The sequence below is a fragment of the Cyrtonyx montezumae genome, unplaced genomic scaffold, assembly GCF_038088225.1.
Source record: "Cyrtonyx montezumae isolate F1298 unplaced genomic scaffold, pur_monq_1.0 scaffold_8, whole genome shotgun sequence".
NCBI classification, from domain to species: domain Eukaryota; kingdom Metazoa; phylum Chordata; class Aves; order Galliformes; family Odontophoridae; genus Cyrtonyx; species Cyrtonyx montezumae.
In genome coordinates this window covers 82,120,233-82,143,718 of record NW_027072089.1, presented here as the reverse complement: position 1 = coordinate 82,143,718, position 23,486 = coordinate 82,120,233, and the positions used below count along the sequence as shown (strand labels likewise).

At 41.0% G+C, this 23,486-nt stretch overlaps 1 protein-coding gene across 6 annotated transcripts in view; it reads right to left on the bottom strand.

Moving 5' to 3' along the window:
• Positions 1 to 2,191: 2,191 nt before the first annotated feature.
• HIVEP1 (HIVEP zinc finger 1) overlaps positions 2,192 to 23,486 on the bottom strand; it is a 118,973-nt gene continuing 97,678 nt past the window's right edge. For 3 of the 6 annotated variants that reach the window (XM_065752297.1, XM_065752296.1, XM_065752298.1), the window contains 3 exons: positions 22,231 to 22,335; positions 12,428 to 12,945; positions 7,608 to 9,710 (listed from right to left, as the gene is read on the bottom strand). In XM_065752297.1, the coding sequence (XP_065608369.1) occupies positions 8,541 to 9,710; positions 12,428 to 12,945; positions 22,231 to 22,335 (1,793 nt within the window). In that variant the 3' untranslated portion in view covers positions 7,608 to 8,540. Of the gene's footprint in view, positions 2,668 to 3,544; positions 3,648 to 5,815; positions 5,925 to 7,607; positions 9,711 to 12,427; positions 12,946 to 22,230; positions 22,336 to 23,486 lie in introns of those variants that run through there. The other 3 variants (XR_010623149.1, XR_010623148.1, XR_010623150.1) reach the window with 3 other exon arrangements.

Sequence of the window (23,486 nt, the reverse complement as noted above, 5' to 3'; positions counted from 1 at the left end):
CCTTGCTATGATATCAGACTCATCTCTGAGGCTGCTGCCAGGAGATCTTCACATGGGGGGGGGAGGGTGGGTCTTCCTCCCTCTTTTGCTCCTGTGCCAGGTAAACTTGAGTTTCAACTGCATGAGCATCCTCAGATACACAGGCAGGAGGAGTCTGCCCCTCAGCTGTACCTTCATTACTGGAAGCTTCCCGTGAAATCAGATTAGCACTTAAACATCGTGTGACAAAGGTTTGTGTCCCAGGTTTTGTAAATGCTCTCAAGATTAAAAAAAAAAACAACAACACTCATCAAACTCTTTCTGTATCATTTGGGGACAATTATGGTATTGCTGGATTAATTACAGTGTTTCTACAATGCTCTCCTCTGATTCTACTGCTAAAACACAGCAGAAATCAGAGTCTGTTTTGACCTTTATTCAGAGCCTCCTGTTAAAGCGACTTTCGCAACAGAACCCAATTTGTCACATTTTATTTGTACTTTAATTTTATTATTAACAGATTAATGAAGCTGGTAATGGGTTTCCCGATGCTCCCTTTGGAAACGTGAACTGTGTCCCTTCCTTACATCAATCTGCTGTCAGCAGATGAAGTGCCTTTGCAGAATGCTATTAACTGTTACCAGAAGCAATTAGTCAAAACAGCAAGTCAGCTTCAAACAGAGAGACTCCAAATTCCCTCAGTGTGTTAGGAACGTGAGAGAGCAGGATTTAGCCTTGCCAACAGACACAAGCTGCAGGTCCTGCAGTCTGCATCTGGGTTAATGACACGTAGAAATGCAAATGTATCAGATGTTAATTTGCTTGAAGGAGTGATGCCAGGCTTAAAAAAAAAGAAAAAATCACTTTCCAGTGTCATTAACAGCAGTCCTCATTGTGCCAGAAATAGCCACGCTCTGTGCTTGGATACCCTCCCTGCTTCAGCTTCAGAAATCCTTAAGTGAAATCCTGGCCACCTGCAGGCTGAAGGACTCTGCTCCCCACCACACCAAGGTCAGGCTCTGAACATGAATTATATCCGAAGTATTCACCCTCCTCCCTCAAAGCATCGAAGTCCAACCTCATCACAGATCCCATCTCTTTTTTGTTAGTACCAGAAAGTCACAGGGTGCGCAAACAGGGACACAGGCAAAGCTGCCTTCAGCTCCATTTCCCCATGTTTGGCACCACCATCATGCAGACAGCTTTACTGTCTTCTTGTTACCCCAGCATGAGGCTCTCAATGTTGCGTTGTCACTCAAACATTAAAGACAAAATGCACACAGCAATCGATCACTCATAGAGGTTCCAACTGCTCTGAGGAACTGTGCTGCCCCCATTTAAAGGCTCACAGCCCTCATCTCCCTCACTGCTGTCTGGGAGGAAATGACAAGGAGGCAAAACATTGTGCATAATGTGCTGCATCCACAGCAAAGGCTCATGCATGTGCTCTGCCATGTCCCCCTGGTACCCACAAGCTGCTCTCCAGACTGGAAGAGCAGTCACTGCCCCTCTTTCTCTCCAGCGCTGGAAGGTGACGTGACCAGGAATTACTTCTAGTGCACTGATAATCAGTTAGTTAATTGAAGTAAGACTGACACAGCCCCCTGTAAGATGTAAGAGGAGCACATTTTATCACATCCCTCTGTATGAGCTTAATGGCAGGTAAAAGAATGGCCCTTTGGTCCACCACTGGGCTATTTGCACTCACTGGAGGAACAGCTTCTTGAAAAAACACAACAGATTGTCCAACATTCTGGCAAAAACTGGCTCTCTCATTATACAAACACACTGTCTGCTGTCCCAGATGAGACACAGCTTTTGTTGTTAAATAATAAGGACCAAAAAGCACACGTTAGAAGAGGATTTTAACATTCTACTGAAAAACAACAACAAAACCACACACAAAAAAAAAAAAAACAACCCAGCAACCATGTTCAGAACCTTAAAAGAATATTTTTTTGTGCAGATTTCAAGATCAAACACTGCTGAAATAAAGACTTAAACGACTTATCAGCCCAAACCTGTGCTCACAGACTGCCAAGGGAGAAGGGGCGACTGAAATAATCTGGGTTGACCTGCTGACCCCAAGTTTTGGCATTTCACTGGTACAGCATCTTCTCAGCTGTTCATATCACTATATGGCCCATCGAATAAAACCACCAAGAACACAACGGAACGCATAAACTTGAAGCAGACAGACCATGTGCTTTCATGTTCCTTTAATCTGCGTGTTTGCAGGCAAGGCCCAACACGGACACCGGCACCACCAAGGCCTGCACTGATGCACGCCGTGCTCTCTGCTGATGCTCACAGCTGTCATTCTCCATCAGATGAGGGATTCCCAAGTGCGAGGAAGAACCACGTACAAAATGCAAATACTTAGGGTAATTTGCAGAAGGCTCTGGGTAAACGACATCATTTCTATACCACAAATGCTTTGTGTCACGCCCGTTTTCGGTGGGACACGAGAAAGAAGCTGGGATGCATTTCTTTGCGTGACCCTTTTCTAATCTGCTTGAGCTGTCTGATGTCTTCGTACCTAATATATTCTGTGTCTTTGATCCGAGCTGGAGGATGTATTGAGGAGGAACAGTGATTCACAGGAGAACAGGATATCCACAGGGAAGCTGGGTACCCAGTCCTGCAGAATTCATCAGCGCTAGGTGTGGGAGCTCTTGCTCTGAAACACTGTAAATAAGAGAGAGTCAGAGGTGATTATAGGGATGGGAATAAACAAAGAAACACGATTTTAAACCCCCAAGCATCAAAAATGGTTTCTGAACACCCACTGGATCTGTTGGCAAAGCAAAACTGTCTGGTGTCCAGAAGAAAACACCAATATCTACTTTGCAAAGAGCCGCTGTTTCAACAGTTGTTTCTGTCCTGGCTTCTGGATTGCTTTTGCAAACTGGGGACACGCCGCCCGCCTGTGCCCAAGCACCCCAGCAGCCTGGCATCCCCAACACTCAGCACTGAGCACTGCCTACAGGGTGCCCAGCAGCCCTGTGCTCCTGGCAGGTGCGTGGATGTGAGCAGTGACACTCTCTGCCACACACATCCTTCTAATAACAATTAGAGAGCTGCTATCTATGGGATGCAACTGGCACCTCTGCTAAATAACTTCTTGTTTTTCGGGAGGAGGTATTTACTACTGACTCTGAAGAACCTGACTCACACATGCCTGCAGTCAGTTCAGGTTGAACTCCTAAAGCACAAGGAGGTTGTTTTAAGCACCTCACTTAACAAAAAGAGGACATGGTAGATGTATTTAGACTCACAAATAGCCTTCAGCTGGCCTATTTCCAGCATCAGTGCCTCGTGCATGGTAATGGATTTCAAATTCACTAAAGAACGCAGCTACAAAACCAAACAGGCCTTAACATTTGACCTTCTTGGGGAAAACAAGCCTCCTATTACCAAAGAAAACTAAGCACGCCTGGCTAATTTACTGATCTCAGGGCAAGTTTTCTTTCCATGACAGAACCCGAGGAATGTAAAGCCTGGTCATCTTTCAGCTAGCACTGTTTCCTTAAGTCTCATATGGAGTATCTGCAAATCACCATACATTTCATGTGGAGCTGTCCAGTCTGTGTGGAGGGGAGAAGCGGAGGGACAAACATAACACCAGCAACATCTTTGCCATAAGGCTTTTTTATGATTCAGCATTTCTGGAACAAAACACGAACATCAAATCAAATAATTACATGCTGTTACATCCTTGTTGGTGTTTGTTCATCCACCCACAGCCATTCCACTTAAGATTATCTAATAAACAATCTAAGTATTTTAGAGTAGCCTGTTTTTATCCTCAGCCAAGAATAGAGTTAGCAATCCAATATTACACCAGCAATTCCAAGCCTATGGAAGCGGTCTCACCCTCGACACAAAAACCATTAATGGTTTCTATGTGACCTACGGCTCTAATATTTCATATATCATTAAAGATGGCCATCCATAGGTGTGGAGGGCCACACTAGGCAGAGGAAAATTCCTCAAAGCATGAAAGGACGATTCTAGCCATGTGCTTTTTTAAGACATTCCTAATTTAACATTCACAATGAGAGACTGACCATAACACATAGCCTATGATGGCTGATGCCTGGTGTTCATTTTACAAAGCCTGACAGCAAGGTAAGGATTCCCTGCTAGGGGATGTCTCAAAGGAACTTGCAAATGCAACAGAAGTCAGATGAATCAGCTGAAGGCTGTCTCGAGCAAGCACTCTTCGTTGTAGATTATCCAGTTTCCCTGGTTTTTGGCAAGTCAGTCACACCAAAACTGATCTTTTTGATTTTGATTTTGAGGAAACCATCCCCATGCTAAGAGTATCTTTGAAAGGCTATTCATGGGATTAAACTGAAGTGCTGACAAAACTGTTGGTAAGGATTCATCTCACAGAATGGATGGCTTCTGGAAAGTGTATCATGAAGCTCATTTTGTGTTCTGTTTCGCATACAAGTCAGTACACTGAAGGAGAGAAAGATCTGTTTTTGCTATATTAATAAGCCATTCAGAACATTTAGTTGGATGTAAAGCACAATGTATCTTTGTTTTAAGATATATCTTTCTTTTTAGGATGACCCAGGCTGTGCTCAGCCAACGCATGCAGTCTGAACTGAAACACATCCAGTGTGTATTTCAATTCGTGTTATGCAAAATGCCTCTGTCAGGCGTGGGGATGTAATTACAGAAATCATAGAATTGGTCAGGTTGGAAAAGACCTTCAAGATCACCAAGTCCAACTGCAACCAAACTATACTACCCTAACTCTAATGCTACAGATGGAAAGGTCTCAGGCTGGCTACAGTAGAAGTGACTGTGTTTTAGGTCTTGTACTAAGAAGCAACATGCAGGTCATGCTGTAGCTTACTAAGCCCAAATACAGAACATAGTCACATGATTTTAATAGAGTCCCTGTCCCAAAACCAATATTGTCACATAGGCAGCAAGGGAACAAGCTGTCTTCAAAATCTGATATCCACCTTACCAGCAAACATCACGTTCTGCAATGAGAAATCAATTGCAGTCCAAGCTGAAAGGGGAGCTCCAGGCAACCGCTCGATTCTTTTTCTAGGGAGGGCTCCTGGCACTTAGCAGGGAAGCATCTGCATGTCTCTCACAGAAGATGACCATGTCATGTCCTCACAGTAGCTGTACTTGTGCCCAGTCTTTAGCCAGCACCTGTTAGCACTCTGTTGATGGGAATGGGTTGTGTGAAGATGCCAGACTGTGCCTGGGTGCACAGAGGAGAAACAGTCACCCTGGCCTTTTAATGTTTGAACAGCTGTGCTGGATTTGCCAGAGGGTGTCTGACAGAGTCGTTAAAAATTGATTCTTAAGTAAACAACCCAATGCTATTTACTCCAATTCAGCTGTGATAATTTACACCATCCAAAGACTGCCAGTGCCTAATCCTGAACTGGCAAATCTCTGTGATATCTGCTACTAAATTGAACACAAGGATCCCTGTGGCAAGGGGAGTGCAACTGTGCACTACTACTACAGTGCACTACTACAGACTTGAAAGCAGAAAATAAAGACACCATGCAAATTAAAATAGAGAGTAATTCAGATTGAAAATGTATTGCTAGCAGCATTCCCAGGTTTGTGCTAACGCAGGACACCTGTGTGAAGGTGTACAGTATAGATAATAGTTACACACATGATTAAAATGAAACCAATAGGCACTGATAGAGGAGAGGTAGGGAGTGTAACCTTCCATCTGCTCTGGTCATTTTTCCTAGGACTTTTTTTTCCTGCTGCCCAGTGTTGTAGAAGTACCTGACTGCTCACTGAGCCTTGGTTCTTTTCCTCTATTTTACTGCTGTTGACTTACCAAATGACAGACACTGTAATTTGCCTCATTATGACATTATCTGTTGTCTTGTCATTCCTACTCTTCAATATACTGCTTCCATCTCTTGACCTTGCTGTCTTCAAAACACCTGGAACAGAAAAGAGATGCACGTGGACAGTCTGCTTCACCAGGCTGAATTTTGTGTTGAATTGGTGACAGCTTCTCTGTGCTAGTACCATATTTCCTGGTATGAGTTCTTAGAACATGAGCACAGAGAAATTGCTAGTTAAATACATATTTAAGATGTGTACATGGTAAATCTCTGGAGTTTCTAAATGGTTAGCAGAATCAGGACTTCAGGGCATGTGGAAACCCACTTCCTTAATGCTTCCTGATAAAATTCAGAGAAATACTAACACTTGTGATAGCCTTCAAAATGTTGGTGATACATTGCTGTATACCTGTCTGACCCAGTCATCTTTTGTCACGCTGTAGAGAAACAGCCTCAAATTCATCAGCACAGTTCTAGTTTAATGGTGGGTGCTCATTTTGAAGCCAAAACAAATGCAAAGTTTCTAGAGTTCATTAACAACAAACCTTGCCCTCGCTCCAGTAGCAAAGCTCTCCAATCATACGTAATGCCCTGGTTTTCTTTAACTTTGACAGGCTGAGATCATTTCACATTTGGTATAAATGACAATGATGTAAGACACACTGACATCACCACACGCTTATAAAAAGAACATACAAAAGCACAGTGACACTTTACACAGTGGCTGCACGCAAGACACTCACAACTTTGAAGTCCGACGCTGCAGAGCGCTGAGAACTCTTAACTCTCATTAGCTTCAATGTGAGTTGAGAGTGCTTCGTGGTTTGGGTGCTCAGCCCTCAGTGGAGGCTCCACACAATCAGAAATGTCACGAACACTCACGTCTGATCCGAGAGCAAGTTCTCAACGTGTGTTTCTAATTGCTGGATTAGTAAAACTGGCAGATGATCACAGTGATATAAGTGATTTTTCTGGTCCTGAAGTGCTCTGAAAATTAATAAAGCTCACTCCACATCGCCTACAGATTCACAACGCACCTTAATGGAATCAGGTAATGAGTACAATGCAAGTACAGTACCAGAGCTGAAAAAAGGTTAAAAAGAGATGCAGAATATTGCCATTCCTGAATACGAGCAGTATGAGGCATGAATTACTTCTCCGAGCTGGATACAGGAATTGATCTGTGAACTACACAGCCCAGCTCACATTCAGTTTTGCTCCGGATGTTTTTACGCTTTGCTTTCCCTCATTTTCCTACAGCTGCTTTACATGCACTCATCCTTGTTATCTTCATATAGGCAATCCTGCTTTCAATTTCAATCTTCCAGACTTCCACTGGAATTAGTTTGTTAAAATAGTTTTACCAACTTGGTACCACTGCAAGAATGCAATGTAAGGGCACAGCATAAGAAACGGCTCTTTGAAAATCACATGCCAGCTTGAAACTTCTACGAATGCATTTCTTTGCAGCATGTGAGGCTTTTCTCTTGAAGCAGCTGAACATGTGAAAATGTTCACGGCACCCCTGAAACTGTATTCAATGTGCACAAACAGAATTTTACTCAGTTGCATGACTATGGGATCCACTCGTGTCTTGTATGTGATTAATAACGAGTTTGTCAATATAAGGGCACCTGAATTGTATGTGTAAAACCTCCATCTCTTCTCTTTTAATCCTGAATGAGTAAGATACAAGTCAAATCTAGGGAACAATTAACTGTCTAGTTTTACCAACTGCTAGGCAGACTTTGCAATTAAAAACAGACATAGAAGTGTTCCTTTCTTGTTTAACCGTATTTTAATTTCAATAAAAAGTGGCTTTATAGTTCAACATTACAAAAATACGTCATCCCGACTCTCTTCCCGCAGGGAAGCTTTCCAATTTAAGTTACGAAGAGGAAAAAAATCGGGCCGGTGGATGCTCACTGTAAAAAAGTTGGAGGACTCCCTCCCTACATCATCGTCAGACGTTTTGAAGTGGAAGGTTTTGTTCCAAACACCTAAAGATGGTGTTCACCCTTTCTCTTATGGCAGGTGAAATCGTGGCCAATATGCCACCACCAAATCTTTCTGAGCTGAAAGCAAAGGGAACGGTACTAAAACGACTGAGTATCTCCAACTACTCGGTTGCATCAAGAAGGTACAACGTAAGCAGTGATAAAGTCAGTAAACAAAATTTTACTGTAATATTTCATAACACAGATACTGTATTTCTCTTTGAAGTGTAAAGCTACTGTCTTACACAAGAAAGATGGACAGACCCTTTTCCAAGACTAATATGGATACAATAAATATGGAGTTTTACATACTAGATCTGTACACAGAAACTTTGTCCCACAGCCATAAAAATTTACATTTAACAGTGCAACATATAATTTAATCATTTATTTATCTGACATAAGATGTTTACTTACTAAACACAAGCAACTACCTGGGTTTAATATACATATTTTATATATATATATTTTATATATATATATTCAACAATCTGTACAGGTTTCTAAACATAAAACTCCAAAAAGGCACAATCGTCTATACAACATGTACAAAAATGGCTGGAGCTGACAAGAAACAACAATTATTGGTCAAGAGTTCATGATTGCACAAAGATTAGTAATGGGTTTGTGTCAGAAAAATGTGCTTTAAGGAAAGGAAGGTTTGCAAAGAAACCTGCAAGTGTTATAAAAAAATAAACGCAATGGAAAACAAAAACTAGGTTGCTATTACAAGTCTATCCTCATCGTCACTGCTGCCATCACTAAACTGCACCGTATTTTGCCTCCGGGGCAATGCTGCTGGCCTGTGTACCTGTCTATCCGGAGAGACAGTTCGATGGACCGGGGACGTGGTTAAAACATCAGAATTCACCTTTGAGCGGGGCTCTGCCGGGGAAGCCCTTTTAACCTGAACCGAAGGGATGTCGCACTTTGGCTTATTGTGGTTGGCGAGGTCAGTCTTTTCAGCATCGCCTTTCCCCGGCCCATTGAGTCTTTCGTGGTCGCATGCAGGGGCAGGCTCCGCAATGCTCTTCACGCTGTACCGCTGGCTGCTGGCAACCACCTGAGGAGAAGCAGCCCTGGCCACATGGCCAACGTCGGGGAAGCTGGCGGGAGCTGGCTCTTGCTGGATGTCACCGGCTTTGCTGCCTGCAGCTGGTGGTTCAGAGGATCCTTGCCCATCTGCGCTGACCGGGCTGATGGAGGGGATGAGGGTGGGCAAGGCTATGTTCAGTATCTGCAAACCTGGGATGTGTGCCTGAGGGCTGGGCTTGCCCTGAGGGGTAGCACTGGCAGCCAGGACCTGGAGGCCCACGGCATTTAATGTGATTCCAGGCGGGCGCATCTGCGGGGCTATGTTTGTGTTTGTCAGGCCTAAGATGTTCACCGTCTCCATGCCAAGGGGTGGGAGAGGCTGCAAGCTGGGCGTGCTGAGACCCTGGATGCCTGGCACGTTGATCTGGCCAATAGGAATGCATGGCACAACGCTGTTCACTTCGGCAACCCCAACAGGATTTGGGGTGGCACCGGTGGCGGTGCATCCCACCTCACCGAGGCCACTCGTAGTTCTGTGGATGACGCCAACGGCGGGAATGGTGAGTTGCACTGGCCCTGCTTGAATGGGCACAAAGGTGGAGTAGGTGGCCAGGCCGGCGGGGACCACCTGAAGCCCTCCAACGGGCACCATGCTGTAGGGTGCCTTGGCTTGCTGCTGCGAATGCAGCGGAAGGTGGCTGAAGAGATGGGTCTGGCTAGGCCTCAACTTGGCAGAGCACAGTGGGGCACTGGGCAGCTTCTCCTCCTGGATTTCGGTATAGGGCGATGCTGTTGTGGTCCGCAGGCTCTGGTCCGCAGGTGACGAGGGAGAGCTGGCGGAGGGCATGCTCTGGGAGAGAATGAGAGAGACACATTAACAGGATGGCTGCCGTTGCCCCCAGCTTACACGGAATTGCAAGGTTGCCCCAAGGTTGCTTGGCATGCTGCCCACCCTCTCACACCTCGCCTTAGATAAAAACAACAACAAACTGGTTCATGGTAAACGCTGCCCAGCTTGAACAATGACTTCCTTCCTTTCTTTTTCCAACTCCTTCCTCTCTCACTAATTGAATTTTCCTCTCTTGATTATCCTTGCTCATTTCTCTTGAGCACTAGAACTCAAAAACATTGCTGAATATCCTTCGTACATGGCTGTTGTTGTTTTTAAGGAGGACAGCAGCTTTGGAGAGATGTTTATTGTGAAAATCACCTCAAGCAAGAATGTTAAATAAGCCGGCACTTTTGATATACCAGGTCCCCTTACCAGAGGCACTGCAGTCTCTGGAAGGCAGAGATAGCATCACAACCCATTTACCTATTTATTACCCTAATCGGAAAATGGGTGACAAGAGAAGGATGATAATAACTGTACCACCCACTGAAGCAGAGGTGATGGATGGACACTGGAGTGAGACCCACATCCCATGGCTGCCCCATTCTGCCTTGGTTTGGTACAGAGACCTGGACTAACAATTGTATTACACACTCTATTTTCTTCTCATACAGACTCAACTAATGGCCAAGGCTGGCAGCTCCTTTCAGAAAAACACCTAAACCAAGAAGTCTTAAACTGCAGCTGAATTTAATTTTTAATTTTAGGCCTGTCTGTAATACATAAAGAACAGTGCAACTTTATTTGTTTTATAGAGTCCTAAACTGCAGTTCAGTGGCTTTGACCAGACTCTCAAAAAATCTCAGAGCAGGCACAAAAACGTATTACTAACAGAAGTGTTTTTGAAAACAGCTATGTCTTACTAACAGAAGACGTGTATCAGAAGGAAGTGAAAGTCTTTCTCAGGATTAAGTGCTGTCTGACATTTCACAAGAAATCTTAATAAGCTGGTACAGATCTTTTGAAGGAATACACAGCCTTCCCAAAGTTCCTTGGTCCCTTGTCTTGATGGCAAGAAGTTGGATCCACAAATGTGCACAATGAGAACAGACTGCAGATTAAGCATTAGACCCACAGCTACCACTTCCTCTGTCTGCGAGAGGAGGAGGCAGTCTGGTATAGGATTACTGCCTTGTATTACTTACAAGCCTTTTTTATGTTAGTGTGGAGAATTGTTAGAACTATACTAATAGAAGACCTTTTCACAGTTTTAAGTGTGTGAATATTTTCTTGAGCCTTCAGTGGTTCTACCTGATTAGAGAGTAAAATCAGTCAAATGTCTTCTTGGTATCTGTGAGCAACAGCTGAAACACCAAACACAAATGTTATTCCTACCTTTTGTGAAAGATGTCTGCAGTGACTGGAGACCACTATGTCTTATTACCTGTCATACTACAAAACTGCTCCAACTCATACTTGCCACATGGACTCACAGATCTTACAAGCAGGAATGAAGATATGTCGAACAGTGAAACGCAGCAATCATTTTTTACTGTTTTTCCTTGTAAACAGATAATTGTCTTAACCATTTAAAAAAAAACAAATTCAGTAGTAGAGATCTTCAAAGAACAAGCCACTAAGTTAATTTTTAACACTTAAATTCTAATGAAATCTTTACTTACTGTTCATGATTTTGAAAATTTCCTGATGCTTACTTTTCTGTAACTGCATGCATCTATGGTTTGCAAATGTTGAATTCATCAAGAGAAGGAGGTAATTATTGCTCTACTTAAACTCTGGAATGTTTTGCATCATATTTTTCTGGGCATTACTCTGGGAGGCCCATACTGCCCTCACGGTCACAGTAAGAATTCAGTAAGAATTCAAAACTTTCTAGAGATATCATTAGGGTCAATGAGTTATATGATTTATGCTGTCCTCATTAAAGTCCATTAAAATACTGCTGGACTGTAAAATGCTTAACACCTGCTGGTTCCCTGTAGTTTTACAAGCACTGGTTGCAAATGTTACTGAATACACCCGCAGTCTTGCACACAGACAGACCTCATCTTTCCACGTGTTCTGCCTGCCTGGAATAGGCATGGGCAAAACTGATCCTTTCCCTATCAAAATACTCTTTCAGTATGGAGAAAAACTGAGAGCAGTGGGAACTCAGGTCTCAGATCTGTGCTTCTATCTCCTTTTGTTATTCTGCAAAGGCAATCCCTAGATTCCTTGAACATATGGCGCTCATTCTAAATCTACTGCCAAACATATTTGGGGAGATAAAGGAACTGCACAATTTTTTTTACAGCAATAAGATAAAAACCTTTGGGACTAGATTAATTTTCCTTGGGAGTTGCCAATGATTCCATTGTTGAGTGAAATGACTTCTGAGTTTTACCGCTTTCTTCACGACCCCCACCACGCATTCATTCTACGTATCTGTAATATCCAATCTCACTTGCAATGCATTCTACGAGCTCCAAACTTCATCTGAAATGACCACATTAAAATTAATCTTTTCAGAAATGATGCAGACAGAATTACAGAGTTTTAAAAAGTAGTGCCCCTACAACACTGTTGTCTCTACAGTCCTACGCATTTGTGCTTCGGGTCTTTTCAACTCGTTTAAAGCATAAGTCAGCAGCTCTTAAGAATGAAGGCAGAGACCTCTGAAAAATCTCCAACATGATCTTTAAATCACACTCTCACCCCCAGAACTGGACTCCTACCTTTGTGAGAATTGTGGTTGCTCCTGAGGAGTGGGCCACAGCTGTTTCAGGATCGGGGTAATCCACAGACATATGGCGACCTGGAGACGCAGGAGCAGAGTCCACTGGTGCAGTACCTGCACTGTGGGGACCAGCTCCTCTCTCTTGGGTTTTGTCCTCATTTTCTTCGTGGTGTGTAAACTCTGCTGGTGACCTGGAGGTCCTGCTAACTGACTGTGCTGCACTAAGGACAGTCATCTTTGTGAGCAGTGCTTTTGGCAGACCATCCATAGAGTCCGTGTGAATCCCCCCAAAGCAGTCCGGCAGTCTGCTGTCTTCATCAGCACTTGTGGCATCCTGCAGGCCATGTCGAGAGGGATGATGCTGGGGGCTGGCTGTCACCGAGGGGGTTGTGGATAGGACTGACTCAGCTTGGCTGTCTTCATCATCATCTTCGTTGTCATTTTCATCTTCATCTGCACCATCAGATTCCTCCGCATCAAACCCTGACCGATCAGAGCCCAATCTTTGCTTCTCACCTGCAAAAGCAAGAATCAGAAGTTAAGCAAATGAAGGGTCCAGACTGATTAGGAAAGAGGTAGGTGAGAGTGATTAGAAACACCAAAAAAAACCACATGCCATGCGCATTTTTCACTTCCTTCCCATGTCAACAAGGAAGATTTTCACTTTTATTTTTCCGTTTACATATTAAATTATGCAGTTACATAATCTTTCATCTCCTGTTTCCCTGTTGTTTTCCACCTTCTGGATTTGGTTGTTCTTTTAAGCCATTTATAGCCTTTTGCTCAAAGTCACCCTTTGCTATTTCGCTCGGGGAGAAGCGAGCAGATTCCTGCTTCATTAAGTTCCTAGTGACGACAGACGAAGCTCGTCTGCCAACCTTCGCAGTGGGATACTCTCTAGCTGGTTCTGACTCATAAGTGGGTGTCCTTGTACCCAATATGAATCACTGCTGCAAAGGGTTTTGAAAGATACAAACAGAAAGACTGGAGGCTGTTAGTCAGGAATCTGTCTCGTTAACAGGGAAAAGAGACCAAAATTAGACCTTGCCAGATTTCTCATTTTATTCACGTTTTGAAAGAATTATGAGCAAGTCACCCGAGATGTCCTAGGAGACAAGAAACCCCTAATCCTGTAAAAACTTACTTATGCATGAAATTTTATTCCTAAGAAGCAGCCTTCCTGACTTCAACTCTTAAAAGTCAGACTGGCACAACACTTTGTGCTGTCTCATCTATTGGTAAATTTTTCTATGTAATACAGCTCCACTGCAGCTTTTCTCCTTCTTTTATATTGCAACTTGGAAAGAAAGAATCTTCCTTAGTAAAGAGACAAAATCCCATCTGCTGTATCTGATTCCAAGCCAGACTGTCTGGGATCACATTTTATAAAAAGACAAAATGCTTTGGATGCACTAATATTTCATACTTGATTAAAGGTCTGTCTGCTGAGCTCCCAAAAAAATATCAGCATAAAAACCATTTGGCTCTGCAAAAGCAGCGATGGCTGGTTAGCTAAAAATCTAAGAGATTCTGTTCTGCAGAAATCTGCACAACAACATACTATCAAACGACTCTGAAAAAAAAAAAAAAAGAAACCTTTTCATGAAGTAGAATGCATTACAAATACATTAGGCTGCTAAGTTACCAAAACGAAAATAAGCATCTTGAGCTGTAGGTAAAATAAATGGGTTTAATTGAGCTACCTCTCAACAAGCTACCTACCATTATAAGCCTTTATGGTTTCAAATGAGCAGTGCAATTAGGAACAAGACTAATAGCTTCTTCAAAAAAATCCCTCTGTAATGATTTTGCCCCTCTCTTGCCTACACAGTAATTTGTACATTAACTAAATACGGAAAATATAGATTTTCTACATCTTCTACAGCAGGAATGAAACTGAAATGTTATTAAAAAATATGTTAAATCCTCCAGATCATTGGAATAATGCTAACACAAATTTTGTTTAGGATTTTATCCGGTCTTCTTTTATAATTCTCGTGTACAAAGCCATTCAAAGAAAAAAATACAACATTTGTTCAACAGCATTTTCTCTTCATCTCTGTCATTTCTATTCCTCATTTCCTGATATTTAATATTTCCTGATAATTAATATGCAAAGCAAAACAATCTAAGAAGTTAGAATGCTCACATACGTTTGACTTTTGAATGGAAATTAATTCCCCCAATGCCTCTTTGTCAGATGTCTCCTATTGTATCTTGTTGATTTCTTGTATCTTTTTAAATACTGCATGGGGCATTATGAAGTCTTGGGTTTCATGCTGTAGTTATTCACAATTTTGATCTCTTTGTAGGGATCTCTTCTCCTTACCAACAACACACATCTATCTCCTCTGAGAAGCTGTACTGCTTCTTTTCTTTTTTCTCCTCCTCTCTAAATGAATCACCTTTTCTATCAAGTTGGATGGCCATCAGAAATGACTGTTTCCACTGGCAAAAGAAACTACCTGAAATAATTAGACTGACACCACATTTTTAAAACAGGCAGAATACATGCTCAAACATGCCCTGATTTAAAGTAAGAGACTGAATTTTCAAATCAGGATTTAGAAACACTACAAGATTTACTACAGAATGCTGCTTATTGCGGAGCATTTTCTGCATTCTAGAAGCCTTCTGGAAGGAAAACATGGAAAGGGAGAAGGGGAACTATGCGTGGGACACAGATTCCTTAAATGCAGTGCTCTGTGGGATATAATTTCCCTCTATTGTTTCTCTGTTTACCTCCACCCCTTATGAGTTTGCCAGCTTCTATTTAAAAGTGGTTACCTGGGGCCAGAGCCTGCAATGTAGGCGAGGTGACAGCAATGAATACGGCTCCCTTACTCCCACACTGCTTTGAAACATCAGATGTAAAAAACAAAGCATTCCTGACTTGCTTGCTCCGGCAATGTGAAAAGGACTGCTCTGCCTTCTATACTTGTGTGTGGGTCTGATGAAACAAGAGGTGCACAAGCTTTTGTAATCAGCAATCCCTTTAAACATCACTGTACATCAGAGGAGTTGTGGAAGGATGTGCATCTGGACTTTAAGGTGGAGGAGGAATCAGGGATGGTCTCCTTGAAAGCGGTACTGAGGCTGTGACCATTCATTGTGAAAGACTCTTCCCCAAGCACCACCATGTCAACTTCCTACAAGTTACTTTGCAGTTTTTATTATGAAAAAAATCAATTCTTTGCTTCCTGTCTTAAACTATGCACAATTACAACTCTATGATTATGTAGCTGAAATATACAGCTAGAACTGACTCAATTTCCAAATGGAACAAAACTACTACTGTGTCCAACTTCGTATGACATTGGGGATATGTTGTAAATTCAAAGGACACTAGTACGTGAGGAAATGGCTTATGGTGCAAAAAGTCCCAGATTTTTTGGAAATCAAAACCAAAACCAAGCAACATTAACTAAAAACAGGAAAAAAATAAGGTAGGAAAAATACTTAATAAGGAAGAATCTCTTCCATTCCTTCAATGCATTCCTGATCCAAAGCCTCAAGTCATCCTGAACATACCCTTCAGCATGGACGAAGCAGCTGCTGTCAGCAGAGAATGCTCTCAGTGGGACTCCCAAAGCACTTTTCTAGCTGTGCTGCACTTCTTTCATCTCCACCCTTTGCTTTGAGAGCCTGACGACATTACTGAAAATGCATATCCAAAGTCCTACATGATCTCAACCTGTAATTGTCATGTCTCAAGAACACCCAAAAGCTGGTAAGCTTTATGAAGGTTACCTGTGTTTCAAATCTTAGCATTTAAGCAGAAAGACCATTCAAGACAGCCTCAATCTTTGATGAAGTGTTTTTGAGAAGAAGAACATGTCTCCCATCCTGTCAGCTGCAATCTTTTCTTTCAAACTTTGAGAAAGATTTCTTCCAGGACTTCACAGGATAAATTGGTACTTTTAGCTACAGATATTAACTCTGCAAAAATTAGGAACAACTGGAAACTAAGTACTAGAAACAACTTTTGATCAGGGATTTTGCAAGCATTCCAGCTGCAATTACATTTAGTAAATTTGGTGTTTTAATCCAATGCAATGATGTAAATGCATAAAAATCAGAGGCAGAAATCTTACTTCATCATTTCTTTAGCCCTTAGTCCTCAGTTTGTTAATCAGCTCAGTACTTTGTTTCTGGTATGGATGAAGTGATCTGCAAAAATGCTTCTATACTGGTCATTTGTCCCAAAGCAAGAAAGAAAAAATTTAAGTCTTTTAGCACAATAGCATTAGTTGGAAACATCAGCATCCTAACTTGCCCATTAGTAAACTGCTTGTTAAGTCCATGCATTGCTTTTTTTTTGTGATGCTAATAGGTAACTGATCTAGGGAACTCTATACAACTTAATGTTTCACTTTTCTTTTTCCTTTCCTTTTCCTTTCTTTCCCTTTCCATATCCCTTTCTCTTTCCGTATCCCTTTCCCTTTCCGTATCCCTTCCCCTTTCCGTATCCCTTCCCCTTTCCGTATCCCTTCCCCTTTCCGTATCCCTTCCCCTTTCCGTATCCCTTCCCCTTTCCGTATCCCTTCCCCTTTCCGTATCCCTTCCCCTTTCCGTATCCCTTCCCCTTTCCGTATCCCTTCCCCTTTCCGTATCCCTTCCCTTCCCTTCCCTTCCCCTTCCCCTTCTTTTTTTCTTTTCTTTTGGAATCCTTATCACACATGGTTTTAAGAACGATCACCTAGTCACTGCTATATTGCGAAGTACCAATTAGACAGATTCCTCAGAATCTATACTTACAGCTTGTAATTATATGTATATTAGTCCGTCACATGACCTGACTTACCAGGTCCTACAGACTAGCAATTTCTGCACTAGTTACAATGATATTAAGTTCAATGGCTTATAACTTGATCATAATCAGGTAGATTTTCCAAAGAAAAGTAAACTGTGCATTTTTATCCTTTCACTGACAGGAAGACTTGGAAACATACATCCAGATTGTTTAAGTTTTAGAAGTTTATTAGCAAATGGAAGCAAGTACATAGACTATAGGTATCACTATTAGCTCTGCTTATACAGATTAAAGATATATCTTATTAAGTATCTATTTGTCTGTACACCAGCTATTTCCATAATTGATTATCTCTACACTAAATGTAATGGCTTTTAGCACCAGAGTAATTCAAAGCAGAGCTTATCAGATCAAATTGTGTGAGTATCTTCAGGTAGGGCTTAATACAAAACTTATATACTCTATGAGCACATGAAGTATTTAATAATGTGTGCATTTGTTCTCTATGTGTGTTCTCAATCAGATGTAATAAAATATATATATATTCTAGGGCAATAAAGGCAGAAATATTTTGAGTATGGCACCATATTATTGTCAACTTGAAAACAAAGGCTGTATGTCATCAACACACACAATGTTTTTCTAAAGAAATACAAGCTCAGGCTTGCCTTTTGCCTACTGTATTAGTCTCGTAGCGGACCGTTTCACAACCATTCAAACAAATTTAGAAAAAAGTAAGGGTAAACAAAGTACTGTTGGGTGAAACAACATTAGCACCTACATCTAAATTATCCATCTCCTTGACTTTTCAACTATGCTCATAGGTTTTAGCTGACTGATTTCAGTCTTGCTTCAGCTACTGCCCACTGCTCATCATCACCACGCAGGACTCACAGTGACATCTACTGGGTTAAATTCAGACTGGTTATAGCCACTGCTTCTCAGAGGGGAGTAAAAAAAATGAGAGCCTCTGACTTTCACTTTTAAGAGTATGGAAAATAACTAGACAAAAGTAAACAAAAACAACAAACAAAAAAGAGCAATATCAGTTGTTTTAAAGAGATTATTCATAACTACGTCCTCTTGGGTGTCCTATATCCTATTGTAAAGACACCCTAGCATTAGCAAGTCTATTCACCGGCTGTAGGTGTAAGGCTCCAGCATACTTAATGTATGTATACTTAATCTAGTTGAAGACAAGGCAGTGCTATTAAAAATTATAAAAAAGAAGTCATGTGAGTTACACAGACCCAGCCTTCTGTTCTACCTGCAAAAGGAGGATATCACTGTAAGAATTTTCATTTATTTTTACTTCTTATACACAGGTGCAGTGAAAACACAGACTGAGTCATGATTAAGGTAATGAAGAGCCATGGAAACTAATTTAAGATCTGATATGATAAGTAAGATATAGCTAATTAACTTAGAAACACAGTATCTTTAGGGGGGTCTATTTAATACTGCAGAAAATGAAAGTTTAAATATATATGCAGCTATATGCATCTGAAACTTAAAATAAGGATTTTTTACAGGTAAAACAGTGACTATTTCTTGATAACTGTTTTTTTTTCCAAAGAGACCATTTAAACAAGTTCTCCACATCTGTAGATTTTACTTTTAAATAAGTACACTGCTCACATTTATTCAGGCATACTCTACCATTAACATATGAGCTTACATATGAAATATAGGGGGTTCAAACTTAACAACTGTTTTAATTTGAAGACAAATTGTTGTTTTTAAGACTGAATGGCAAAATGTCCAGTCACCATGGCAGAAGAGGATACCCCAAGTTGCAGTCCATCACACTAAACAGTTTACCTCGCCTGACAATTTAATTCAGATATTAACATTCCTTACATTGTAACCCTGTATTTTGGTGACAAGAACATTCCACAGAGCAGAAGATGAAAGATAAATGGATGAGGGAATGGTTTGGAATACAAAAAGCCAGGCCAGAAAGTATTTACTAATACCCAAATGATGACAAGTCCAAACACAAAGAATGCTATGTTAAAAGCTCTGATCACATATATTCTCAGACAGCTAGAAAGCATCTCTTTATTTTTCCCTAGATGTGACAGCACAACAAAATTTCAGCTTCTCAAATTACTGAAAAAGCAGGCTCTGTGTTTACATGCCTGTGTTCAAGATCATGCACTATTTTGCACTCCTTACTCAGTATGCGTGTTATTAATCTGAACGACCATCAGGTCAAAGCTATCTTCTGATGTCTATCTAAAAAATGATACACTGCAATCACCATCTCTGCCTGCACTTAAAAAACATGCACAAAATTCTCGCAGAACTGACAAACTCCTTAGTAAATAAAAGGCTGGTGGCTTCGTAAAAATTATGGCTAACTCTCCAAAATTAATTCTTTAATTCCACATCTGATGAAAGAAATACAACTTAGTTATTTGAAGGAAAGTTGTAGACATTGCGCCTTGAGAATAATCAGTATTTGGGTAAAAAATTAGACACAGACTTCTGTGAGTGAGGAAACTAGACAACCTTGCACAGCTTATGGGAAAGAAGAAATTTTATTTCTGAGGTCATAATTATTTCCTATTACATTTTCTGACCTTCCTCCACATCATCTCCCATTGTCTTTCTAACAAGGGAAAGCCATCAGACCCAGCAGACCTCGGGCTCTCATGGTGAGTTCCTTTCCCAAGCTCAGCCCTGCCAGAGCGGGGCTGCCTGAGAAAGGGGAGCCAAGGAATGGCTGAAGGTATTCAATGCAAGGAGACCACCTACAAGCCTCAAAAAAACCCCATCAGTCACTGTATTCAAATGCGGCCAAAAACTGAGTACGTACAGGATTTCAGAGAGTACAGCAGAACCACCTACATTTTAAAAGCTCACATGCGAGTAATTCACACTTCTTTTTGTCCTCCTCTTTCCCTTAAAGATGGGCCAACAAGCAAGTTTCTCAGTTACCCAGAGAAACACCTTCCAGTGTGGCCATGTGAGGTGAGAGATTATATCATATTGTAAAAAATGTTGAGCTACTCGTTGAATGCCCATGGATAATTGTAAAAGCACTGTGTTGTGCGGCAACTGGGGAGGCTGGACTGGTCTAGCTGGGGCAGACATGTGTTTACCATGAGCTTAATTACCCTGCCTCTTGGATGGGACTTTTTATGCAGAGCTTTGTCCTGAACAGCTGGTTTTGCTGTGGGTATCTGAGTCGGATCATTTAGAGAAGGCAGGGATTTTATCACCAAGTTGTTTTTTGTCTCTGAGTTCTTAGTTAAAGGTAAGAGGCAAAAAAGGAATTGTTACCTGTTCTTTTTGGAAAAACATGCACTGCAGCCTTACAACTGAATATCTGCAAGGACTTCATGGATTTACATGGCAAATCCTGGTGACAGTTCGCCTTGTTTTGTGGCTTTTGTTTACTTCTCCCCAAAAGAGAATACTCTTTAATTTATTAAGTAATTACTGTGCTGAAACAAAAAATTCTATTTCAGGGAAAATAGTTTATTTATGATGGTTACACACTCACGAAATGTAAGGACTCTTTGTCTTTCAAGTATGTAGTCTTCCTTATAGTCTTTTAAAGCAATCTTTCCACAACCGTTTGAAATGGCTTATTTCTGTAGGGTATTACTGATAATTTGTTACCAGTTGGAGTGTTTACCATTATACTAAACTCCAAATGTATAAAATTGAGAATATCAACTTATCAATTAATAAAATATTTTCATTTCCTAGGAAACAGATATACCTGGTGTTATTTAAAACCAAATTAAACTGTTATAGAACAATGCTTAAAGGAGTCATGACAATTTTTCTGAAAATGTTAACGAACACAGCTCGTCTCTGTGGGAAGGACCCCAAGCTGTACTGTTGCTTATCTTCTGTGTTATTCTTTTTGGTACCTCAATTGCAAAGGGAGATATGTTTTTAGCTTACCAAAAAAGAATATAACAATGCTAAAAAAGGAAAAGGCAGATTTCTTAGTACCTAGTGCACTACTGAATCACACTAGTTGAGTCATATTCCCAGAATTATTTAGAATTAGATTCAAGCCAATTCGCTTATTCTGCTAGCAGCTGTCATATGGGAGCAAGTGCATTCATCTTTCTTGCCCTTAACTGTTTAAATGAAGATCGCCACTGCTTTCTTTTCTCAAAACCTCATCCACAATCTAATAAACTATTCCACTGAAAGAAGAAAAATACAAGGCAAAGCTCACACTGCTGCTCAAAAGCAGGAGCATGTAGAAAATGCCACCACTGCACTGAGACATGCCAAGAGTCCCAAAGAAAGCACTACCACACAGCGCTGTTCTACTCTCACTGCATCAGGTACAGCTACACATTTCTTAACATGCTAAGCAAAACCCATGTGAACCCAGTGAGGCCCTCCTCAACTCCCCTCGATCTCAATTCCATTTCAGTACAGCTCTTTTGGAATGTAGGAAGTACAGAGTTTCAATTATTAGCAAATAATTTTGGTAACACTCTTGGTGCTAATGGAAAAGCAAAACAGATCCAGATGAAAAACTTCTGTTTCTCTCTGTTGATTTATGCCCAATTATTTGCAAAGAAGGACAGCACTCTACACCAGAAGAGAATCGGCCTCCCTGAAAAGTCTATGCAAAGCACTCAGCAAATATTTGTGATTCTGTGTGGTGAGTTAGTTAGTAATACAATTTACAAAACATTTATTCAAAAATTTGACAATTTTATGCAAAACTATTTTCAAAAAACCCGACATTTTACTATTTTTTTCCTAGCCAAACAGCTGTTTTTCTGGTATTTTCAATCTTCTCAGATTTATCTGTGAAACTGATAAAAGTTAAACTGCATAACACTTTGTGAAAAATTCAGCAGCAACATATCTCTAGCATATGCTCATCATTTCTTTTGGTGAATGTTTCTCCAGTATTTCTTGCTCCCTTTGACTACCTTTTAAGATTTTCCTCTCTGTATCTTTTTCCTGTACACTAATTTCAAAACTTCAGAAAAGAAAGGCTAAAAAACCACGACAGCAGAATAAATATCACAACACTGCAAAGAAAAGATTTAAATTCTTACCAAATTCTTCTTCTCCATCCTGGTCATCTATTAAGCCCACTGAGACTCCCAAATCCATGCATTTCTTGCTATGTGCCTTTGACTTCATATGTTTTGTCAGATTTCCTTAAGAAACAAATAAAAGCAAAAATGAACTGCTCTTTGACTACACAAATGTACAGTGATACAAACACAGCATGTCCGTTTCTCATTCAAGTACCTTTACAACCATGTATGTAATGATTTCGCATCTGACAGGGCCTGGCCCTTCAATGTAAGTAGACAAGGGCTTTGGCAGGTTCATCACCTAGCATCTGGCTCAGCTCTTCACCAAGATAAAACAGAACAAACTGGAAATCATAGAAGATTATGCATTTTGCATATGTGTAAAAAAGTCATTTGTTTCTGGCAAATATGAAAGCCTAACTCAGTCCTCAAAATAATACTGACAGAAAACTAGCTCTTTTAGTATGTGGTGGATTCTATTTCAGTGTAATTATCTCCTTTGCCAACCTAAACACGTTAATTTTATTCAAAATACGAGCCCAAAAATGTTTGCACTGAATTTCAAAAGTGAATGCAGTTCATGAGCTGCTATTCTCTCTTCCTTTGGAAGGAAAGTATGGCAAATATCATGAAGAAAAAGGTAAAAGTAGATAACGGAGTTTCAAATGATGAATATGTGAAATGTATGTAGGCCACTCCAAAAGTAATGCCTTCTTATCGTGTTGGCCCACAACATCACAGACCAATATTGGTGGTATGGCAGTAGCAGCTGAAACAGAATTCCCACCAATATCCCATTAGATTTTCCTGCCATGTGACAGATGGCAGCAAAGGGGCAGCCTGACAAAATGGCATCGGACATGGAAGTACAGATGAAGCAAAGGTGTGTCAATTAATTCCTCCACAAGGAAAAAATGGCACCCCGTGACATTCTTCATGAATGTTTATGGAGATGGAACAGTGGTGGTGTGTTTCAGCAGCGGTGGCAGTGGGTCACCTCCGCTGGTGCAGACTGCTATGAGCACAACATGCAGGCTCATGCTTGTCACTTGCAAAAATGCATAGCTAATGGTGGAGACTGTGTCGAAAAATAGTGTTTTGTAGCTAAGAATTTGCTCTATCAAACAGTGTGGCTGTGCTCTTTGTATCTCTTGTAGTTTCCATGTAAATGAATAGGAAGCATTACTTTTGAGGCAACCTACATATATTATTACAAGTAACAGTCTACTTTAAACTTAACATTATCCTACAAAATCCAGTTTCTTTGAGGT